At 47.4% G+C, this 22,424-nt stretch overlaps 1 protein-coding gene across 1 annotated transcript in view; it reads left to right on the forward strand.

Annotated features, from left to right (window-relative positions):
* LOC144268883 (scavenger receptor cysteine-rich type 1 protein M130-like) overlaps positions 1 to 22,424 on the forward strand; it is a 61,506-nt gene that overhangs the window by 35,455 nt on the left and 3,627 nt on the right. The window contains exons 3-12 of the mRNA XM_077824178.1: positions 3,509 to 3,823; positions 4,068 to 4,382; positions 10,489 to 10,806; positions 10,886 to 11,200; positions 13,771 to 14,085; positions 14,657 to 14,719; positions 14,795 to 15,109; positions 15,889 to 16,074; positions 18,349 to 18,444; positions 19,919 to 20,002. Coding sequence (XP_077680304.1) covers positions 3,509 to 3,823; positions 4,068 to 4,382; positions 10,489 to 10,806; positions 10,886 to 11,200; positions 13,771 to 14,085; positions 14,657 to 14,719; positions 14,795 to 15,109; positions 15,889 to 16,074; positions 18,349 to 18,444; positions 19,919 to 20,002 — 2,322 coding nt within the window. The remainder of the gene's footprint in view (positions 1 to 3,508; positions 3,824 to 4,067; positions 4,383 to 10,488; positions 10,807 to 10,885; positions 11,201 to 13,770; positions 14,086 to 14,656; positions 14,720 to 14,794; positions 15,110 to 15,888; positions 16,075 to 18,348; positions 18,445 to 19,918; positions 20,003 to 22,424) is intronic.

The following is a 22,424-nucleotide window of genomic DNA, read 5'->3' on the forward strand; positions in this document are numbered from 1 at the left end:
ATCTCTTGGTCTTCTTTATTAAAAATAAACAGACGGAGCTCCTGGAATCTCTCACTACAAGGCGTATTTTCAAGCCCTTAAATCATCTTTGTGGCTCTTCTCTGCACCCTTTCCATTTTTTTTAACATCCTTCTTAAAATGTGGACAACACACTGGATGCGGTATTGGTCTCACCATACTGTATACAGAGGTAAAATCATGTCCTTGGTCAGAAATTATCCAACAAAATAGAGCTTCATTGGAAAATGCTGGTTTGTTGAACTGGACATTTCCCATGAAAGTGAGTCGGGTGCAATGAACTTTCTCTAGACCACAGGCAGGGTTGTGGCAGAAACCTGCATGGTTAAGTGCCAGCTGGCTTGGGGAGCTCCAGCCAGCCCTGTCATGCAGACTGCCTTGGGGCCAGGTATTCCAGTCTTCTCAGGTCAGCTGCTCTGGGATAGCTGCACCATGTAGACTGCCCCAAGACCAGAGACCCTGGTCTTCTATCGTCTGCAGCTCCAGGGCAACCCTGCCATGGAAAAGGGAGTCCTGGCTTTAACCAGGGCTCAGCTCCCAGCTCCACAGCAGGGAATTTAGAAATCCTGGGATGGGATCCTGATTCCCAGGGTCTGCGGCTCTGGGGCAGCCCTGCGTTGCAGACTACACCAGACCGGGGACCCCAGAGCTTTGAGACTCCCAGGCCAGCTGCCTATTTGGGACCCCAGCTGGCCCAGGAGTCTGGAAGCCCAGGGGTCCCCAGTCCAAGGCAGTCTGCAATGCAAGAGAAATTGACATTTTTGTTTTTCTCTTAGCACTGTGAAACTGACAAGAATGTCAGTTCACTCAGCATCTGCTGGTGTCCCTGGGAGCAAATTTCATGTCGGACACACCATGTGTTGGTTTTTCCAGAAGAAAGTTTGGAGGGGATTTCTGGTTCACAGGAAGTTTTGAAATAGCAAAATTTCCTGTGAGCTGGAAATCCTGCATTTCAGCCAGCTCTTCTCACTGCTCCCCAGCTTAAACCTCCGAGGATCACTGTAGCCTTTTCACAGCATCACCCTGGGACCTCTAGTTCTGTTGCTTGTCCACTAGGACCCCTGCGAAGACCATGGGAAATATCTGTATGTTTACATATATTATGTGCACCTCTGTTTCTTTTATTGCTGTTTTGCCATTTCCTACCAGGGTTCAAAGAGTAACTCCTTGCTTGGATCTCCCCACATGTCCCAGCAAGGCAGACAATGGTTGCAGAGAACCCAGTCACTGGTACTTAACTGACAATATGGGTGTCAAGGCCTTTGAACTTTTGCCTCTGACCAAGCTGGGCACAACCCCCCTAGCTTGGGAGAGGGGAGGGGCCCTTCAAGTGGGAAAGTTAAACAAAGAGCTTGGGACTTATAAAAAGGAGAGCCCTGATGAACAGAGAGGGAGAGGCAGGGTCTGCAGGGAAGGAGATTGAAACCCAGTCCCCAGAAGCAGGGGTACCTGGGATAGGTTGGGCCAGCCCAGGTTTTGAGGGAAATGCTGAGGATTACGTAAGACATATGCCCGTTGGCCTTTACTTGCCTGAACACTTCTCTCTCTGGTCACTGTGTTCCTATGGATACATAAATAATATCACTCTCCTGGGCCTGGAACTATTCAATATTTTCATTAAAGATTTGGATGATGGAGTAGAAAATAAACTCATAAGATGTGTGGATGACACAAACCTGGGAGGGGTCACAAGCTCTTTGGATGAGAGTATTAGAATTCATAATGACCTTGATACATTGGAGAATTGGCTTGAAATCAGTAAATTAAAATTCAGTAAAGACAAGTACAAAGTACTAGACTTAGGAAGGAAAAATCAAAAGCAAAAAATCCAAAATGGGGAATAACTGACTAAGCAGCAGTTCTGCAGAAAATGTTCTGGGGTTATACTGGATCACAGATTGAAATGGGTGATGCTGTTTTGAAAACAGGAAATGTCATTCTGCATTTTATTAATAGAATTGTCATATGTAAGACACAGGAGGTAATTGTCCTGCTGTACTCAGCACTGGTGAGGCCTCCGCTGGAGCAGTGTGTCCAGTTTTGGGCTCTCTCTCTACAATGGGTAGGTAGGACAAGAAGTAATCCACTTAGATTGCAGCAAGGGAGAGTCAGGTCAGATATTAGGAAAAACTTTCTAACTATAAGGATAGTTAAGTACTGGAACAAGGTACCAAGGGAGGTTGTGGAATCCCCGTTGTGACATTGCACTCCATATGTTTTATGGAAATATGCTTATGAGTGTGAATATGATGTAACTGGAATATGTTTTATGCAAAAGGTCTCATGTAATGTACCATAACAAAAGTTATAACCTACTGAATATATTCCTCCTATTTGTATGTATGTATCATTCTTGTATCTGAAGCTAGAAATATGAAGTATGACTCTGAGGTCCTATTGTAATAATGCAAAGTGTGGGCCATTTATGGTGGTTTAGAATCTTGATGGCTCCGATTGACTGGGACAATTGGTTGTAGATTGTTTATTTACCTGCAAGCCTTCCTGTGTACGTGTGGGCCAGCCTGTGGGTAATGAACAATGAGGTCTCATATGACATCCATCTTAAATCCATCTTAAATCTGGTACTGCTGCTGAGCAGTTTTTGGTTGAAGTCTGCAGCTTTTGGGGTGTGGTCCAGATCTGGGTCTGTGTTGCAGCAGGCTAGCATGTCTGGCTCAACAAGGCAGGGTTCTGGAGTCCCAAGCTGGCGGGGAAAATGGGCTCAGAGGTAATTTCAGAATGTGAGGTGACTGTCCCAAGGGGGTGTCTGTGACCGAACCCGTCACACACATCATTGGTGACTTTTAAGAACAAGTTAGACAAACATCTATCAGGGGTGGACTAGGTATACAAAACCTGTCTTGGTGTGAGGGGATGGACTAGATGACTTTGTGAGGTTCCTTCCAGTCCTACATTTCTATTTATTCCAAGATTTTATAAGATATTCAGGCCTGATGATTTTTTAAAAAAGTTTATCCCTACTAGATACTGTTTAACATCCTCCTTAGTTACCTACAGACTGCAGAGTGGTTCACCCTCTTCATATACTTTGAATACACATCCTGCTTCTATTCAAAACCGGAAATGTTTATTGAACACTTCTGTCTTATTTGCATCATTATAAACTATTTTACCATCTCCATTTGTAATGGGCTACACCTTTGTTAGGATTTGTTTGTTTGTTTGTCTTTACTCCTAATATACTGAAAAAAATGGTCATTATTGTTCCAAGCCCTGCCAACTGTGGAGTTTTTCCTGATAGCTTTAGCTTCCCTTATCGATTTTCTACATCTCAGAACTTCCAATGTATATCGATTGCTATTAAATTCCCCTCTCTCCATCTGCTGTACATTGTTTTTTTTTAAATGTCTAATTGCTGCCTGCACTGTCCCACTGCACCAGGATGGGCTTTTGGCCAAAGTTCTAAGGCAGTGGAACACCTAACTCCCTAAGGCTCCTTTGTAATTTTCATCCTTCATTGGCTTTCTAGGACACATTGAGCTCCAGCTGGTTGGAGGGAACAATGCCTGCTCAGGACGTGTGGAAGTAAGACATGGAGACACCTGGGCTACAATCTGTGATGCACGCTTTGATCTCAAAGCTGCCAGTGTTATCTGTAATGGACTAGAGTGTGGAACAGCTCTATCTATCCCAGGAAGAGCTCATTTCCAAGAAGGACATGGACCAATCTGGACTGAGGAATTCCAGTGTGTAGGGAATGAGTCACACCTCGTGTACTGTCCCAGGATATCACATGGGAGTCAGACGTGCTCACATGCAAATGATGCAAGTGTCATATGCTCACGTAAGAATTTGGCACAATGTCTCTAAAATCCCAGTCATGTGTATTCTAGAGTAGGGTGCAGCAAACAAAATGATCTCACTCTGTAGGGAGCTGGGATAACAAAGCAGCTATCAGCTTCTAGTTAAACCTAAACAACTCGATATAACGGGAATGGGTTCAATCCCTCCAATTTTCCTTTTCTTTATTATTTAATATAAAATATCTTAAATGCTCCCTCTCTAAACCCCTTCTCCCTTCTCCCCAGGGCACACAGGGTTCCGGCTGGTGAACGGCAGCACAGCGTGCTCAGGGAGGGTGGAGATCCAGGTTCTTGGTGCCTGGGGAACCCTCTGTGACTCACGCTGGGATTTACCAGATGCCAACGTGCTCTGTCGTCAGCTGGACTGCGGCTTCGCTGTATCAAACCCAGGAGGAGGGTATTTTGGGAAGGGAACTGGCTCTGTCTGGACAGACACATTTCACTGCAAAGGGACTGAAACCCATTTGGGCCATTGCCCTGTTACTGCCCTGGGGGCCTCTCCGTGCTCACACGACAATGATGCCGGTGTGATTTGCTCAGGTAAGTGCAAGAGAGATGCTGGATTAAGGACACCTGCCCCTCAGTGTGTGATGCTGCCCCAGAGCAGGGGAACCTCAGGACACAGCAAGGGGAGGGGGAGCTAGATCCTAAAGCACAGAAAATAACAGTAAATGTATTAAAGATAACATTTAAGTCAATAATATCATCACAAAAGAATGGTTGTGACTGGGGAAAGCCCTGGATTCTCCAGTAAAAACATTAGCAACTCTGTCCTGACGCCGGGCAGCGGAGCAGGGGCAGCACTTTGTCCTTCGGGTTTCATCAATGTCACCGATTCATTGTCCCCAGCCTTCTCCAATAGTAATTAGAGGGGGAGCTGGTAGTGACTCCCAATATGGAGCTTGCTTCACACTTTCTATGATAAAATATTCTCGGCACCTTCCTTGATGGCTGGAGCCTTTGCAATTTGGGAAGGGGTCAGTGCTGGGGCCAGGGAGGTGCCTTCTCCTCCTGCAGTGAGATTCCTTCCAGGTTTGGCTGAATTATAAACTGCTGAATATCAGCATTTCCTTTCTCTCACGTGAGTTCCTGGGGGTATTTTTGGTAGCCCACCACAGAGAAAGTAGTGCTTTCACTCACTGAGGTTTTTTTTACTTTTTTCACACTTTTCCAATTGAAAAAACTCCAAAGATTTTTTCCCCTGCTTTCTTACTTTCTTACACATTTTTACCTTTTTCTAACTTTTTACAGTGGAAGAAAAGATGAGCAGCGGATTGGACTAGATGACCTCCTCAGGTCTCTTCCAGTCCTAATATTCTGATTGTGTGAAAAAATAGAAAGGGGGAGGAAGTGGCAAACCTGTACATCCAAAACCTGGAATGGAAAATTGAATGTTTCATTTACCAAAAGTTGAAATGAATCAATATTTTAGTTAGAGTCCAAACAAAAATTTTCATTCCATTTCCACATCCCAGTATCTCAGATCTGTTTAAAAATTGAAATACTGCACTCAAAATACTTCACAGGAAAAATTTTTGGTTGTTGACCCTCTCTAATATTTAGCTTTTATAAAAATAAATAAACAGCATTATTTAGTTCATTTAGTCAAAGCCAAAGGCACAAGAATTAGAAAATACCAGAATTAAGGTTATCTATATCATGTTAATTCAGTCCCCAACCCTCCCTTCTGCATATACATTATGATACAGTCTAATTGCATCAACATATTCTATTATTCTCACCTCCCCCAGGTCCTGCCTCCTTCAGTGCACAGGGAAGATGGTGCTCAGGGGATGGAGGAGCTGTAGAATATTTCTTTTTATCCTCCTCATTCAACCTGTGACCCAGGGCCTTGTTCACTCTACAGACCGTACAAACACTGCACTGAATACAGAATTATTAATTTCTTCATTGGCTTTTCTATTATGCTCATTACAGTAGTGTGAGAATGCCCCACAAACATTAATGAATTTGTCTTCATAACACCCCAGGAGATAGCAGACTCTTACGAGGTCCATTTCAAAAGTGACTTAGGCACTTAGAAGCCCAAGAATAACATTTTCAAAAGGCCTAAGTGACTTAGAGACTTAAATCCTATTTTCTCTAGTAACATAGGAGCCCAAGAACCATACAGACTGCTCCCTCTTGCTGCCTAAGTCACTTCTGAAAATGGCACTTAAGCTCCTATATCATTTAGCTGCTTTTGAAAATTGTGCTTACAACGATTAAAGCCCAAATTCCCAACTCACGACTTATTTGGGGTGATTGGGCAGCAACCTGAGACCCTCAGGGCCTGATTCTCCAGAGTACTCACCATTTCTGCAGAGTTTTATGTGTTCAGAGTACTCTCCAGACATTAATAAAGCCTCACCAAACTCCAGGGAAGTAGGTGGGGAAGTATTATTATTAGCTCCTGTGGCAGGTTGGATCACGGAAACCCCTTGGGGGCTGCCACCTGATGTGCCAAGACTACTTCTGCCTCTGCTTTCCCTGCCAGCTTAGGACTCCAGCACCCTGTCTCGCTGAGCCAGACATGCCAGTCTGCTCCAGCACAGACCCAGCGTCTGAAACACGTGTCCCAAAGCTGCAGACTTAACTGAAAGCAATTTAAGAAGTGTTCTTGTCTTTAACACTCAGATGCCCAACTCCCAGTGGGGTCCAAACCCCAAATAAATCCGTTTTACCTTGTATAAAGCTTATACAGGGTAAACTCATAAATTGTCCGCCCCCATAACACTCAGAGAGAGAGAGATATGCACAGCTGTTTACCACACCCCTGGTATTAATACATACTCTGGGTTAATTAATAAGTAAAATGTGATTTTATTAAATTCAGAAAGTAGGATTTAAGTGGTTCCAAGTAGTAACAGACAGAACAAAGTGAATTACCAAGTAAAATAAAATAAAACACGCAAATCTAAGCCCAATACAGATAAAATCTCACCTTCAGAGATGTTTCAATAAGTTTCTTTCACAGACTGGATGCCTACCTAGTCTGGGCACAATCCTTTCCCTGGTACAGCCCTTGTTCCAGCTCAGGTGGTAGCGAGGGGATTTCTCGTGATGGCCGCCCCCTTTGTTCTGTTCCACTCACTTAGATATCTTTTGCATAAGGCGGGAATCCTTTGTTCCTCTCTGGGTTCCCACCCCTCCTTTTCAATGGAAAAGCACCAGGTTAAAGGTGGATTCGAGTTTAGGTGCCATGATCACATGTCACTGTAAGATTTCATTACCTGCTTGCCAGTATACAGGAAGATTTAGAAGTAAAACAGAGCCATCTACACTCGATTGTCCTGGTTAATGGGAGCCATTAAGATTCCAAACCACCATGAATGGCCCACACTGTGCTTAACTACAATAGGACCTCAGAGTTATATTTCATATTTCTAGTTTCAGATACACGAGTGATACATTTGTACAAATAGGATGACCACACTAAGTAGATTATAATCTTTGTAATGATACCTTACAAAAGACCTTTTGCATGAAGCATATTTCAGTTACATTATATTCACACTCATCAGCATACTTTCACAAAAGCATACAGAGTACAATGTCACAGCTCCATTTTACAAACGGTAAAACGGAGAGAGAAAAGCAAAGTGACTTGCCCAAGGCCACTGAGTGAGTCAGCAGCAGAGACAGGATAAAACTCAGTGTTTTGACTTGCAGCCCTGTGCTCATTTCACCCGACCTCGCTGCCTGACTGCAGAAGAGCAGAGCAGCCACATCTTGTCTTGAGCCTAGCGGCAGTTGTGAATACTCAGTACTTATGCAAATCAGACCCCATAAAAACTGGCTTCAGAGACCTGCACAGTATCACCTGTGAAGTCTGCAGCAGAGGCAGGAACAGAACTGAGCTCGACTGAATGACGGTCAGTGCTAGAAACAAGAGCATCCTAGTTCTTCCTGCACTCCCCTCCTCGTTCTCCACAGGCCTTCCAGTTTCTAAAGTGAATGAGGCAGGGGTCATAGAAGCAACAGCCTAATGCTGCACAACCCCGATTTATCCATCCTGGGCACTGAAAGTGGCCAGGGCCCTGTGGGAAAATAATTGACGAGAAAATTAATTTTAATGGCCAGCCAACCTGATTCCCTTGTGGCTAAATGGAGCCCGTCTTATGGGTCTATAGATGCATAGAGTTTTAAGACCCAAACAGGCCATTGTGATCATCTGCTTCTCCTCTCACCATGGGGACCCCTCCTGCTTAATGAAGTTTGAGCTCCCCTCTCTGCCCCGTCTTCTCATCCATGTACAGAGTCTCCATAGGGCTTCTTGCCTGTCTGGAACTGGGGTCCTTACAGAGAAACCTACTGCAGAAGCCCTGGATTTCAACCTTCTTTCTAATAATGGACACATAGCTTCCAGGACTGTCTCCCACAGAGCCCAGAGTCTCTGGTGCTGTTACACACCATGACTAAGCCTATGTGGCCCTGCCCAGAACTCTCAACAGACATCTACTCTCCTCTTTACAACTGATACCTTTGTACCTTGCGGGTAATTCACCTGGCAGTTCTCCTGCTTCTCACAGAGGCTACTAGCGGCATTCCTACCTGAATTCCCTGCAGCCCTGCCCTGCCTCTCCTAACTAGCTACCCAGCCCAGACCCTGGTTCTTGGAGGGAACTCCTCAGCAATTGCTGGAAGGAGAATTCCTTCTAAGGAAAAACACCTGGTCCCTTCCATACGAGCTCCATCTGCCGTGATCCCATCCGGCCTTCCTGCGGAGCTGTGGTACCCAGTTATATCCATGAGCCTCCTCGGAAAGCCCCAGATCTACTCTCTACCCTCACACTACACTAGCGGCATACCTAGGACAGGAAACTTGGGTGGGCCCCAGCTTTCCGGGGTGGGCAGTGACGGGAGGAGCAGAGGGAGGGGTGCAGGAGGAATCCGGTGCCCTGGGAAGGGGGCAGGAGGAAGGGGGGCTCTCCTCCCTCCTCCCCTTCCAGCCGAGCCTTACCGCTCAGCAGGCACCCAAAACTGAGGCTGCCTGGGGCACACAGGCTGCGGGGCGTGCGTAGGGTAACCAGATAGGAAATGTGAAAAATTGGACAAGTGGTGGGAGGTAATAGGTGCCTATATAAGAAAAAGCCACGAATATCAGGACTGTCCCTATAAAATCGGGACATCTGGTCACCTAGGCGTGTATTTTGGGCAAAGTGGGGTCCCACTAGGGCTCAAGCTCTGCTCACCCTTCCCGACACTGGCTCAGTGTCCGTCAGCCCAGGCACATCCCTTTCCTGCCAGTGCCGGGAGCTGCTGCCCCGGTCTCCAGCCCCAGCACTAGCCCCACCCAGACCTGCCCTCATGAGGCACACCCCCTGTGGGGCTAGTGCTGGGGTCAGAGACCAGGGAAGCAGCGCATGGCGCTGGCAGGAGAAAGATGCGGCCAGACTGACGGACACTGAGCTGGGGGTAGGAGTCCCAGCCTGTGGATTCGGGGGCTCCAGCCCTGATTTGGGTGGGCCTGGATGATCACTGGGTGGGCCACAGCCCACCTGTGGCTACACCCCTGCACTACACTAGCTGCATGCAGGCAGTCTCCTGGTCCAGTCTTAGGGTGAACTCCTGGCTCCGTTGAAGTCAATGGAGGTTTTACCATTGCCTTCAGTGGGGCCAGGATTTCACTCTTCGCCTTGAAATGTTATTTGGCTACCAAGATCCTTGAGCTGTTTGGATCCAGTGCGCACACACTGCACCCGTCAGGTTGCCATACTAGTACATACTGTACCCGGCACAGCCAGTGGGTGTGCCCTGCACTGACTCTGCTGTTGTCTTTTAACATTGTCAGTCTCTCCTGGCTGCACCTGGGTCTGAACTCGGTGAGTAATTCCTAACTTACCACCTTGTAATCAGAGTCTCTGATTCTGAGACACACGCAAAGACTGAGATTCACATCCCAAGGGAGTCACAATATTCACCAACAAAGCACGTCCCCTTCCCCGCCCCACACACAACCTGCTTCTTGTGCTATGAATTGATCAGCAGGAATCTCATGTTGGACTCAGAGATGACACCACACTTCAGGGGACAGCTCCAGTCAGAACCACCAGTGCAGGGAACTATCTAACACTAGGAGCTCCTGCACTGGATCCACGTGAACCAAGAAAGTTGCCACCTACTGAGCAAAGATCAGGGGGAACTAAGGGAATTTACCAACAATAACCTGTTCCTGACCACCATAAACCCTGCTCTTCCATTGGCCAAACTTCCTGAAGGCAAACTTGGCTAAATCATTCACGACCCACCTGCTAAGTGCTTGTGCAGACACTGTTCACTGGCTTCCAGGCATTTAAGCCTGGATAAAGTGACTACAAACCTCAGCAGCCATTCCACCACCACACACAGAGACTATTTTCCCAATCAGTAATCAGCAGGAATTCCCTCGCTCACACATTTAGAGAGTCCGTTGGCAAGCCCTTGTGTCAAGCTCAGAGTTTTACAATCTTCATAGCACCTTCCACTTATAGATTCATAGGTATAAGTGTCTTCTGACAGAGATTGTTCCCTTTAACACTGTGACACACTCTGATCACTGGCTTATACCTTCTTTTTGAGAAATAGTCAACAATTTCATGTGCATTATTTCTAATGTATAAGAGAGAGTGTTATTCAGTGTGTTTCCCATCTCTCCTGAGCCCAGGTCACTCTGAATCACTCAGACTCCTGAATGGAGAGAGCCGGTGTGACGGGAGAGTTGAGATTTCCCTCCGTGGTGTGTGGGGCAGAGTGCTGGATGACCAGTGGGACATGAACGATGCCAGCGTGGTGTGCAGGGAGCTCCAGTGCGGAGTCGCTGAGAAAGCTTTTATCCCCCCGAAGTCTGAGAATGGAACGGGCCCTGTGGGGCTGAGAAGGGTCCAGTGTGCAGGAAATGAGACTCGTCTGACTCTCTGTGACATCTCCACGTCTGAGACAGCCCAGGCAGGAATTGCTGAGGATGTCGGTGTCCTTTGCTCAGGTGATTCATTTCCAAATCTCACAAACATTTTCTGTTCAGCAGGAAAATACATATTAACAGCTGGGATCTATCCCTGCAGGAAGCTGGCGGATCAGACTGGTGAATGGGACAGGTCGCTGTGCCGGGAGAGTGGAGATTTATTACAATGGCAGCTGGGGGACAGTCTGTGATGATTCCTGGGATCTGTCAGACTCCGATGTCGTTTGCAAACAACTGGGATGTGGACGTGCCATCAATGCAACTGTCTCTGCTCATTACGGGCAAGGATCCGGGCAGATCTGGCTGGATGATGTGAACTGCTCTGGGAAGGAATCCGATCTCTGGGCGTGTCCTTCCGGGGGCTGGGGCCAGCACAACTGCAGACACAAAGAGGATGCGGGAGTTCTCTGCTCAGGTCTGTTCTGGGAATGCTCACGTGAGCCTGGTTACCAGGGGATTAAATGGAGCGGGCAGATGTTTAAGGAGATTGCTGAGAATGATACTCTCCCTGACTGTCTCTGCCTCCCTTTCCCTTGTGTAACTACCTACCAGGGTCACCATTAGAAAGTCCTCAGCTCCCATCCAGAGGTGTTGGAGATATTGAAAGATTTCCCTAATGCTAGAAGGCTGCATCTCAGGTATCTGAAGGGGATTGTATCATGGAAAGCAGTGACTGAAAAGGATGTAGGGTCCTAGTGGAGAAATAACTGAACATGAGCTCCCAGTGCCATGTGTGGCAAAACGGGCTAATGCGAACCTTGGATGTATAAACAGGGGAGTAGTGAGTAGGAGTAGGGACTAAATTTTACTGTTGTACCTGGTGCTGGTGAGACAGATACTGGAATACTGTGTCCAGTTCTGATGTCCACAAAAATTGGAGCAGAGAAGAGCCACAAAAGTGATCTGATGAATAAAAGCCTTACAGTGAGAGATTTCAGATGCTGAATCTGTTTAGCTTATCAAAATGACCAAGAGGTAACTTGATTACAGGGCATAAGTCCCTTCACAAGGAGAACATACCACTTCCTAAAGGGCTCTTTAATCTAATGCAGAAAGGCAGAACAAGAGTCAATGGCTAGAAGCTGAAACCAGACAAATTCAGATCAGAAATAAGGCCCAGGTTTTTAACAGGGCGGGTGATTAACCATCGGAACAAACTACCGGGGAAATGGTGCATTCTGCATCTCTTGAAGTCTTCCTGTCTAGACTGGATGCCTTTCTGGAAGTTATGCTTATATCAAACTCAAGTTATTAGGCTCTATGCAGCTGTTTTACAGAAGGTCAAATTATTTGATCTCATGATCCCTGTCACACTGTCTGGAGTGGCTCATGGCACTGAGTGCCCACCTCAGGGCAGATGGTGAGAAACAAGGCAATAACCCAAACTGCTGGTGTGTTCTATAAGTAGATTTCACCAAGTCTGTAACAGATGTGAACTCCTGGACCAATGTTCCCTCTAATTTTTACATCCATGTGCGGAATGAATTTTGTTCTGTGCACCAGTCTAGAGGTGATGTGTGGTGGGGTTGGGGCTGCGGGGTTCAGAATGTGGGAGGCAGCCCAGGGCTGGGGCAGAGGGTGGCTGTGCACGGGGTGAGAGCTCTGGCTGGGGGTGCGAGCTCTGGGGTGGGGCCAGGGATGAGGGGTTTGTAGTTCTGGCTGCCCTGGGGCTGCAGCAGGAAGAGAGGACTCCCCCAAGGCCTCTCTTGCTGCAGCAGCCTGGGGCCAGGGGAGAGGCACCTCTCCCCACTGCGGCAGCTCTGGGGCTGGGGAAGAGGTGCCTCTCCAGTCTAGGCCCCTGTGGCTGCGTGCCTATGTGGCCTTTGATAGCCTTCTGTGTGTCCACATGGCCACGCAGCTTAGAGGGAACTTAGTCCTGGGTCACTGTATCTATCTTACCATGGAGTCACAGACAGTCCCCTTAGACTCTCCAGTCTATTGTCACCCAAACAAACTGGACTTAGTGATAAGTGGTCATTTACACCAAAAATCACATCACATTCAGGTTTCTTCCAATCCCAAGAGACCAGCCACCTACTCAGTTCACTTGGTACCCTGGATCTAACACCAAAGACAATGTCTGTAGCCAATCCTGTAATAAAGTATGTACAGGTTTATTCACTAGGAAAAAGAAATAAAAGGGTTGTTTACACGGTTAAAGCAAGCAATCATCTACACGCAAATGAGTTACCATTTATATCCTCGGAGTGACAGAGTTGTAGTGATCTGTCAAGTCCAAATGTCCTTCAGCGCTGACCCAGGGGTAACCCCTTGGGGTCTCGGGCTTCAGTTTGGTTTCTTTAGCCCTGTCACAGTTCAAACAGCCAAAAAGATGAAAACTCTTCCCATCTATTATTTTTATTTCCCTCTTCCAGCCTTCAAAGCCATGGGATAAGACCTTCTGCATGTACTACATGCAGGGGATGGGCGGCGGGGATCATTCCCGTGCCTGAGTTCACAAGTTCAGAGCAAACATTTTCAGTATAAAGCAAAACTTGCATATGTTCTTGTAGCATGGACCACAAACATTACAAGTGAGATTAGTGCCCACAGCAACTAACCAGCATTTCATAAAGTCTAAACACTCAATACATTCTTCCAAGACTAATACCTGTTTTCAGCAAAACTCACACACATGTGACCCTGCCTGGTCTCCAGCTACGAGATTGTAAGTTTTCAGCCAAGGCCTGCAGCCTGGGCAAGAGCTGGCATCTGGCCTGCCAATGTCACAATCCTTCCCAGCCGTTATCTATTACAATCTGTATGTAGCTGCTGGTAAATGGTGGCCTTCCAGAGATGCCCACTGTATTTCTAAGGGGCCTGTAGTGTCTAAAAGCATCTCTTACTCTTGGAGTGTTTCCCTAGCCGTTGCTCCTGCAGAATGATGCACAGGATCATTAGCAATCGCTGGGATTTCACTCTTCACACCCCAGTTCATTTCAGAATCAAATGATTTAAATTCCCTTTTTCTGCATTTCCTTCTAGAGTTCACAGATCTGAGGCTGGTGAGCAACAGTGACTGTGCAGGGCGGCTGGAGGTTTTCTACACTGGGACGTGGGGCAGTGTTTGCTCCAATCAGATGTCTGGAGTCACCCCAGCAATTGTCTGCAAACAGCTGAACTGTGGGGACGGAGGGCAGATTGCAAGTGACTTTGAATATGGACCAGGTTCTGGTCCCACGTGGCTGGACCACGTTGCATGCAGTGAGCAGCACAGCTCCCTCTGGCAGTGCCCGTCAGAGCCCTGGAATCCAAGGTCATGTGATAACCGAGCTGAAGAGACCCATATTTCTTGCACTGGTAATTCTGAAACTACCTGCATGCGCGCGTGCAAACTCACATGCAAACGATGTTTAATTAATGGAAAGGTTAGGATAGAATTTTTGTTGTTGTTTACATCTCAGTGTAGGCAGATTTAAATTCTCAACACAAGATACAAACATATTTTCATGATGTTTTATAGGAATAAGCATTTTTCTGATTAACAACAAACATGGAAGTTAATCAATTAATTTTAAAAGAGACCGGTGTTGGACACTGCGATAAGGTAGTCTGAGAGCCAAGAAAAGCCTCTCCCTAGAGACCGTCATGAGACAGCTCTGTAGTTATTAATCCTTTTGGGATGAACTATCAGAGATGGACCCAGGCTGTGCAGTTTGGGTCAGAACTGGAATCCCCCACAAGTCTGGGTGCATGCCGGCCTGTGTGTCTGAGTAACAGCTGAATAGCAAATTAATTAGGTATTAAGTGACCCAGCGTTCACATTTCAGTTCACACAGTGCTGAAATTAGGGGGTTAAAATACAGATAAATTCTACTCCCACATCACACACACAGCCCATTGCATTCACCTCAGCTTTTTCTCTCCATAGGAAAAAAACCAAAACCAACTCAGACCCTGTTTGCCGAATGCCCGAACTCTCCAAGCTGCACAGGTATCTCTGCTTCTCACTGTCTCCCTCGTGGTCCCTAAGTTGTCCCAGTAACATGTGAGGTTTCTGCATTTCTAGACCAGGACAAGTTACGCATTGTGGGAGGAGAGGACAGATGCTCGGGGAGAGTGGAGGTTTGGTACCGTGGCTCGTGGGGAACAGTTTGTGATGACTCCTGGGACATGGCGGATGCTAACGTTGTGTGTCAACAACTGGGCTGTGGCTCTGCTGTATCTGCCCCGGGCGAGGCTGCATTCGGCGAGGGGACTGGTCCCATCTGGGTGGAGACGTTGAATTGCAGAGGGACAGAGTCATCTCTCTGGGACTGTCCTGCCAGGCCCTGGGGTGAGAGCAACTGTGGTCATAAGGAAGATGCTGCCGTGAATTGCTCAGGTGAGTGACAGGAGATGTTTCTGCTACATGCTGTAATATTCAGGGAAAAGGATGGTTTAGCCCACCCATCCCCTTTGGTCCCAGACCAGGCCCTCCCATCTCCTGAGTGCTGGAGCATCCTGGATGTTGAGGGGTGGAACCTTTGTGGTGTCAGACTGGCTCAGGCATCAGCCCACATAGCCCCTGCATCCATCACAGGCCCCACTGTGCTGGTTTCTTATGAGAGTCCTCATTGCTGCACAGAGCACAAGGGACTTGGGCCCTAAATCACTAACAAACAGGTCCTGTGCTGCTGTGAGGGAGTTTGTGGAGGTGACAGCTGGAGACAACCAGGGACTCTCAGAGGTGAGGATCCCCCTCAGGAACAAACACGTTACCTCTCCCTTACTACAGGTTCCAAGTTTCCTCCCTTTAATTTTGCAAGTCTGACGGAGAGGACAGATTTTCCAAATACTCCAGTTAAAGCATCCCCTTCCTCCCATCAAGGGTTAAATTTCCCTGGTGCTGGGTCACAGCAGAGGAGCTGCAAGCTGCAGCCTGAGGGAAGGAGCTCCTTTCCATGGCTTGTGACATCTGAGGGGGAATGACACCGGGGTGGGAGCTGCAGGCTGTGCTGAGCCAGAGGATTCCTGTCTGCTGGCTCCAGCTAACTGGGCAGGGCCCATGATTTAAATAGCATGCTGTGAGCTGCCCCCATGGTGCACAGACTGTGTCCCAGCCCATTACCCTGCTGTCCTGGGCCCTGCAATGAGTGACTGGGGAGCTCCCTGGGATCCCAGGACTCTCACAGGCTAATCTCTCCCTGTCACATGTTCATTTCCATCCAGCTCCCCCGCGCCGCCCTCTGACCAACAGTGGGAGAGTCACAGTGCCCGTGGTCATCTGCATTATCCTGGGGGCCCTGCTCTGCCTGGTCTTAATCATCCTGGGGGCGCAGGTGCGAAGTGCCAGGGCACAGCGCAGAGGTGGGTCCTGATTGGTGTCACTGTGTGAAATGTTTCTGCAATAGCAGGGGGGCTGCAGGGTGTCAGGGTGAGGGGCGATACCAGGCTGGGTGGGGTGGCCAAGGGTGCCGGTTAACTCCTCTCATTGAATATTTCATTAACTGTCTGGCAGTGGAACAGCCCAGCCATGAAATCTGGAGATGATCCTAGCTAGGGACCTTTACAGTTTCAGAGAAATGGCATCTGTATCCCCACCCGCCCCCACCCTCCGGTGATCCACTCCAGGAGTGCCTACTCAGGCCTCCTGCTGCCACCTGTCTCTGGGTGGGAACCCCCTGTCCCATCTCCTTGTGGCCAGGGGTTTTTAAGGCTGCACAGCCCCCTGCCTTCCACTGTGATAACACCAGCAAACCAGTCTGCCTACAGGCCAGCCCCCATGCTGTGCTTTCTTCTCAAGGGCTATGAGCAGGGCATTGCGAGCAGTTACAAGTTACCACCCAGCTCTCTCTCAGCAGATTACACCTTATTCCTAGGATAAAAGTGTGACAGAGAAAACATTAAAAACAATAAAAATTCCTCCACACTTGCTGAACATACCAGAATTCACCCATCTTCCTCATGGGCAGCCTGGTAGATCAACATCCCTCCAACGATTCCGTGTTGGGATCCCCATGGACAGAAGGTCCTGCCCATTTGCAGAATCAAAATGAAGGCCTTGAGTCTTTTTAAACTCAGCCTTTCATATCAGAAGTCCTCCATTGTCTCTTGGTCTCTGGTAACCCAGTTTGAACCAGTCTGTATAAACCACTCTGAAGGTTGTTACCTTTCTGGAGTTGTTTACAATCTCAGTGATTCACCTTAATCACCCCCCCACACCCCCCCCACACACACTCAGTGTTTTTTCTTCCTGGAGGAGCTGTGGTAACCCTCCGACATGCAGAAGAACATAAACCATTCATAGCTTTAATACAGTGGTTCCCAAAGATACTGCCTGGAGCTGCAGTATCTGCCACAGGGAGGGGATCTGAATATCATGAGGAGAGACATCATGGAAAAGGGACCGAGAGAAATTGGAAATATTGTCAAGGAAAAAAGGTGTATAAAAATAGAGCTGTGGTAAATAGTTGTGAAGAGCGTGATCCAGTAGAAAAGACAATCTTAGGAAGCAGAAGTGTGGGAAAGGAGCATTTTACTGTCTTGTATTCAAAGCTGGCACTTGTCGGGGATTTTACATCTATAACACACTTTATACAAACATTAGCTACCAGCTCCTTGGCAAGAAGATAGAGGATGGGACTGCCATCAACATACATGTAACATTCACAACTTTGCAGAAAGACAATGACTATAATCAGATCTCATGCTTCAGGGCTTCATCCAGTCTCCTGCAGGGGTCAGGAAGGAATTCTGGGAAGCCCCCATCTTTGTGTTTTGTTTTGCTTCATTTTGTTTCTTGCCCTCCTCTGAAGCATCAGGCGTTAGCTACAGAGGGATATGTGTCACTGGATGGGCTGGACCAGTCCTCTGAGATGATACAGAGAAACCTCTTTCGAAGATAGGTGGTCTTTTCCACATGTTCAGGGTCAAACCAATTGTCAGATTTGGGGTCAGGAAGAAATTTCCCCCCAGGTCAGATTGGCAAAAAGAGACCTTGGGGGATTTTCCTCTTCCTCTGAAGCATGGAGCGTGGATCACCTGCCAGGATTATCAAGGCATCTCTCAGGGAACCAGTTCCCTGCCACTGTGGGGCCCTTCGGCATCGGTGGCACCTTACTCGCTCCTGCTTTCTGACTTTGGCACACAAGAGTTTATTCTCCTGAGGACTGAAATGCTTTACTCTAAGTGCATCTTTCGGCTCAAACCTAGAGGAATCTGGGTGAAATGCAATGGCCTGTATTATACAGGAGATCAGACTAGATGTTCTAATGGTCCCGTCTGGCCTTAAACTCGATGAAAAAAAAGATGTTCTCACCATTTTGCAGAGAAAAACCTGCGTGGGGGAAGAATTATTTAAGCTGCTCCAAAGGGGAATAACCAGAAATAATGAGATGAGATTAAAAAACATTTAAGATAAATGTGAGGAAGCTTCCTGACAGAGAATTAGCCCTGGGAACCATCATCAAAGGGCTGTGATGGAAAGAAACCCTGTCACCTGGCTCATTTAAATTCCAGCACTGGGAATGTGCGGTAGGGTTCAGGCTTGCACTGAGCCCACGGGGAGGGGCTGGATGATCCCATAGTATTTCCCATCTCTGGTTTCAATGACCCTGTGCAAACCCTGCCCTTTGTTTTCAGGCTCCAGAAGACCCTTGGATCCCTTCTCTGAGGCCGTGTACGAGGAGATTGATTATAACCTGATGAGAAAAAAGCAGGAGATGTTCAGTCACTCAGGTCTGTGGGTCTCACTCTTAACAGGGAGCAGCTATCTAATGCCCCATCCATCGGAGGCCCTGACCCAGATTTAAATCACTGCAGCTTCAGCCCTGTGAGCTTGTCACTGGAGCTGGGCAAAAGTCTCCGTTATGAAATGTTTTGGTGAAAAGTGCAGATTCAGAGACACCGAAACATTTCACAAATTCCTATCAATTTCACCCAATTGTTCCAAATACACACAGAATGATTCATTTCATTTCAACACTTTCTAAAGAAAACATTTTGTTTTTTTCAATTGGATATTACTTTTCCATTAGAAATTTCCTTTAATATTATCGGAAAGAAAACAAATAAACAAAAATTAACAAATGTCCAAAAGAACACCATATGGTTTCATTCAACATTAAGCTTTTTTTTTTACTTTTGCATTTCCCAAAAATTGACAAAAAAAAAATCATTTTTGGCTCAACTAAAAACAATCTTATGTTTTTCTTTTTTCCCCCAATGGTCAGAAAACCAAACCACCTGTTTTTTTTACCAAGATCTAGCTGTGGGAGCTGGGTCTGTGGTGAGACCAGCAGTTACTCATGTAGACTGAGAGAGATGGATTTCCTTCCCACCGGACACTGAGTGTCCCAATTCTAGGAACAATTAATTTCCCATCTGCCCGTCCTGCAGCCTTGGCGTGTAACCAGTGAGGGGTCAGGAAAGCGACTGTCTGGGGCAGGCTAAACTATCATTTGAAAACTTCTTTGGAGCACTGGAGCAGGGGATGTTCTTTGCCCCCCTCCCACCGCAGCCACTGGTCTGTTGTGTCAGCTCCCTCCTGCCCCTGGAGCAGAGAGACCAGCCCAGGAGAGCCTCATGAGTTTGAATCCTGGCCCTTTTATCCTTTGTGCCATTTTGTCTCAATGTCTGATGGGAACATCCTGCCCAAGGGCTCTGCTGTGGTGGAGCTCTGAGAACATGCTCAGGGCATCCCCCAGCATCACTGCCAAGATGGTTACAGTGAATGACAAAAAGAAAAGGGGTACTTGTGGCACCTTAGAGACTAACAAATTTATGAATCACAGACTCTGCTTTGGGCCTTTCTTGGTTTAATCTGGAAACACCATGGAGAGCTGATCGACTGATTTATGGGGTAGGTGGGTATTTACCCTTAAGAAGGAGGAGTCCCCTCTGTGGCTGAGGAGGCCAGGACAGTTGTGGAACTTCCCTGGACCAGCAGCCAGAGACGTGCCTTTCACTCACCACAGCATCCTTCAGGTCAGATTGTATCATCCCCTCAGTCACATTTACCACAATAACATGGAGATTTCTCTTGGGGAGTCTGTGTCAGACTCTCACTACTCGGAGTTGCTGTGAGTCACCACGTCCTGTAGAGGAAGGTATAGACTGAGACTGGAAATCCTGCTCCAGGCCCCGGATGTGTTCCCAGTCCCACAGTTGTTCTGTTCTCACTGTGATGAATTTCTGGTTCTCGTCTCTCCAGTCTCCTATTCAGATGATTCAGTGACGAAGCTGCAGTATTACACTGGGGACAGCGAGGGGGAAAATGATCCTGGATCAGAACAAGGTAATGGGGGAGGGGCAGACTCAGGCCAAGAGACCCAAAATCTGGGCAGAGAACAGAATTTCTATGACACTTTCTGCAATCGCAGCCATTTCCCCTCACACGGTTCCCATTTTACACAGTCGGGTCTCATCCCATTGAACAGGATTTCTGTCAGAATCTCAGGATGGGAACATGTGACCATCTCCTGAGCACACTGAGTGACTCCCAGTGACCTCCCCAGGTGAGGAGCTGGAGGAGACGGGTCAGTGTCTTTGGGTGGAGGCGTCAGTGCCCAGCAGGGCTAGTCTCTTCTCCCCAAGAGAGAGAGGAATCAATCATAGAATCAGAATCACAGAATATCAGGGTTGGAAGGGACCTCAGGAGGTCATCTAGTCCAACCTCCTGCTCAAAGCAGGAACAATCCTCAACTAAATCATCCCACCCAGGGCTTTGTCAAGCCTGACCTTAAAAACTTCGAAGGAAGGAGATTCCACCACCTCCCTAGCTAACGCATTCCAGTGTTTCACCACCCTCCTAGTGAAAAAGTTTTTCCTAATATCCAACCTAAACGTTCCCCACTTCAACTTGAGACCATTACTCCTTGTTCTGTCACCAGCTACCACTGAGAACAGTCTAGAGCCATCCTCTTTGGAACCCCCTTTCAGGTAGTTGAAAGCAGCTATCAAATCCCCCCTCATTCTTCTCTTCCGCAGACTAAACAAGCCCAGTTCCCTCAGCCTCTCCTCATAAGTCATGCGTTCCAGTCCCCTAATCATTTTTGTTGCCCTCCAGTGGACTCTTTCCAATTTTTCCACATCCTTCTTGTAGTGGGGGGCCCAAAACTGGACACAGTACTCCAGATGAGGCCTCAACAATGTCGAATAGAAGGGAACGATCACGTCTCTTGATCTGCTGGCAATGCCCCTACGTATACATCCCAAAATGCCATTGGCCTTCTTAGCAACAAGGGCACACTGTTAACTCATATCCAGCTTCTCGTCCACTGTAACCCCTAGGTCTTTTTCTGCAGAACTGCTGCTGAGCCATTCGGTCCCTATTCTGTAGCGGTGCATGGGATTCTTCCATCCTAAGTGCAGGACTCTGCACTTGTCCTTGTTGAACCTCATCAGATTTCTTTTGGCCCAATCCTCTAATTTGTCTAGGGCCCTATGTATCCTATCCCTACCATCCAGCGTATCTACCTCTCCTTCCAGTTTAGTGTCATCTGCAAACTTGCTGAGGGTGCAATCCACACCATCCTCCAGATCATTTATGAAGATATTGAACAAAACAGGCCCCAGGACCGACCCCTGGGGCACTCCACTTGATACGGGCTACCAACTAGACATGGAGCCATTGATCACTACCCGTTGAGCCCGACAATCTAGCCAACTTTCTATCCACCTTATAGTCCATTCATCCAGCCCATACTTCTTTAACTTGCTGGCAAGAATACTGTGGGAGACCGTGTCAAAAGCTTTGCTAAAGTCAAGGAACAACATGTCCACCGCTTTCCCCTCATCCACAGAGCCAGTCATCTCATCATAGAAGGCAATTAGATTAGTCAGACATGACTTGCCCTTTGTGAATCCATGCTGACTGTTCCTGATCACTTTCCTCTCCCCTAAGTGCTTCAGAATTGATTCCTTGAGGACCTGCTCCATTATTTTTCCAGGGACTGAGGTGAGGCTGACTGGCCTGTAGTTCCCAGGATCCTCCTTCTTCCCTTTTTTAAAGATGGGCACTACATTAGCCTTTTTCCAGTCCTCTGGGACTTCCCCCGATCGCCATGAGTTTTCAAAGATAATGGCCAACGGCTCTGCAATCACATCTGCCAACTCCTTTAGCACTCTCGGATGCAGTGCATCCGGCCCCATGGACTTGTGCTCTTCCTGCTTTTCTAAATAGTCCCGAACCACTTCTTTCTCCACAGAGGGCTGGTCACCTCCTCCCCATGCTGTGCTGCGCAGTGCAGTAGTCTGGGAGCTGACCTTGTTCGTGAAGACAGAGGCAAAAGAAGCATTGAATACATTAGCTTTTTCCACATCCTCTGTCACTAGGTTGCCTCCCTCATTCAGTTAGGGTCCCACGCTTTCCTTGACTTTCTTCTTGTTGCTAACATACCTGAAGAAACCCTTCTTGTTACTCTTAACATCTCTTGCTAGCTGCAACTCCAGGTGTGATTTGGCCTTCCTGATTTCACTCCTGCATCCCTGAGCAATATTTTTATACTCTTCCCTGGTCATTTGTCTAATCTTCCACTTCTTGTAAGCTTCTTTTTTTTGTTTAAGATCAGCAAGGATTTCACTGTTAAGCCAAGCTGGTCGCCTGCCATATTTACTATTCTTTCTACACATCGGGATGGTTTGTCCCTGTAACCTCAATAAGGATTCTTTAAAATACAGGCAGCTCTCCTGGACTCCTTTCCCCCTCATGTTATTCT

The sequence above is a fragment of the Eretmochelys imbricata genome, chromosome 1 (genome assembly GCF_965152235.1).
Source record: "Eretmochelys imbricata isolate rEreImb1 chromosome 1, rEreImb1.hap1, whole genome shotgun sequence".
Taxonomy (NCBI): Eukaryota; Metazoa; Chordata; order Testudines; family Cheloniidae; genus Eretmochelys; species Eretmochelys imbricata.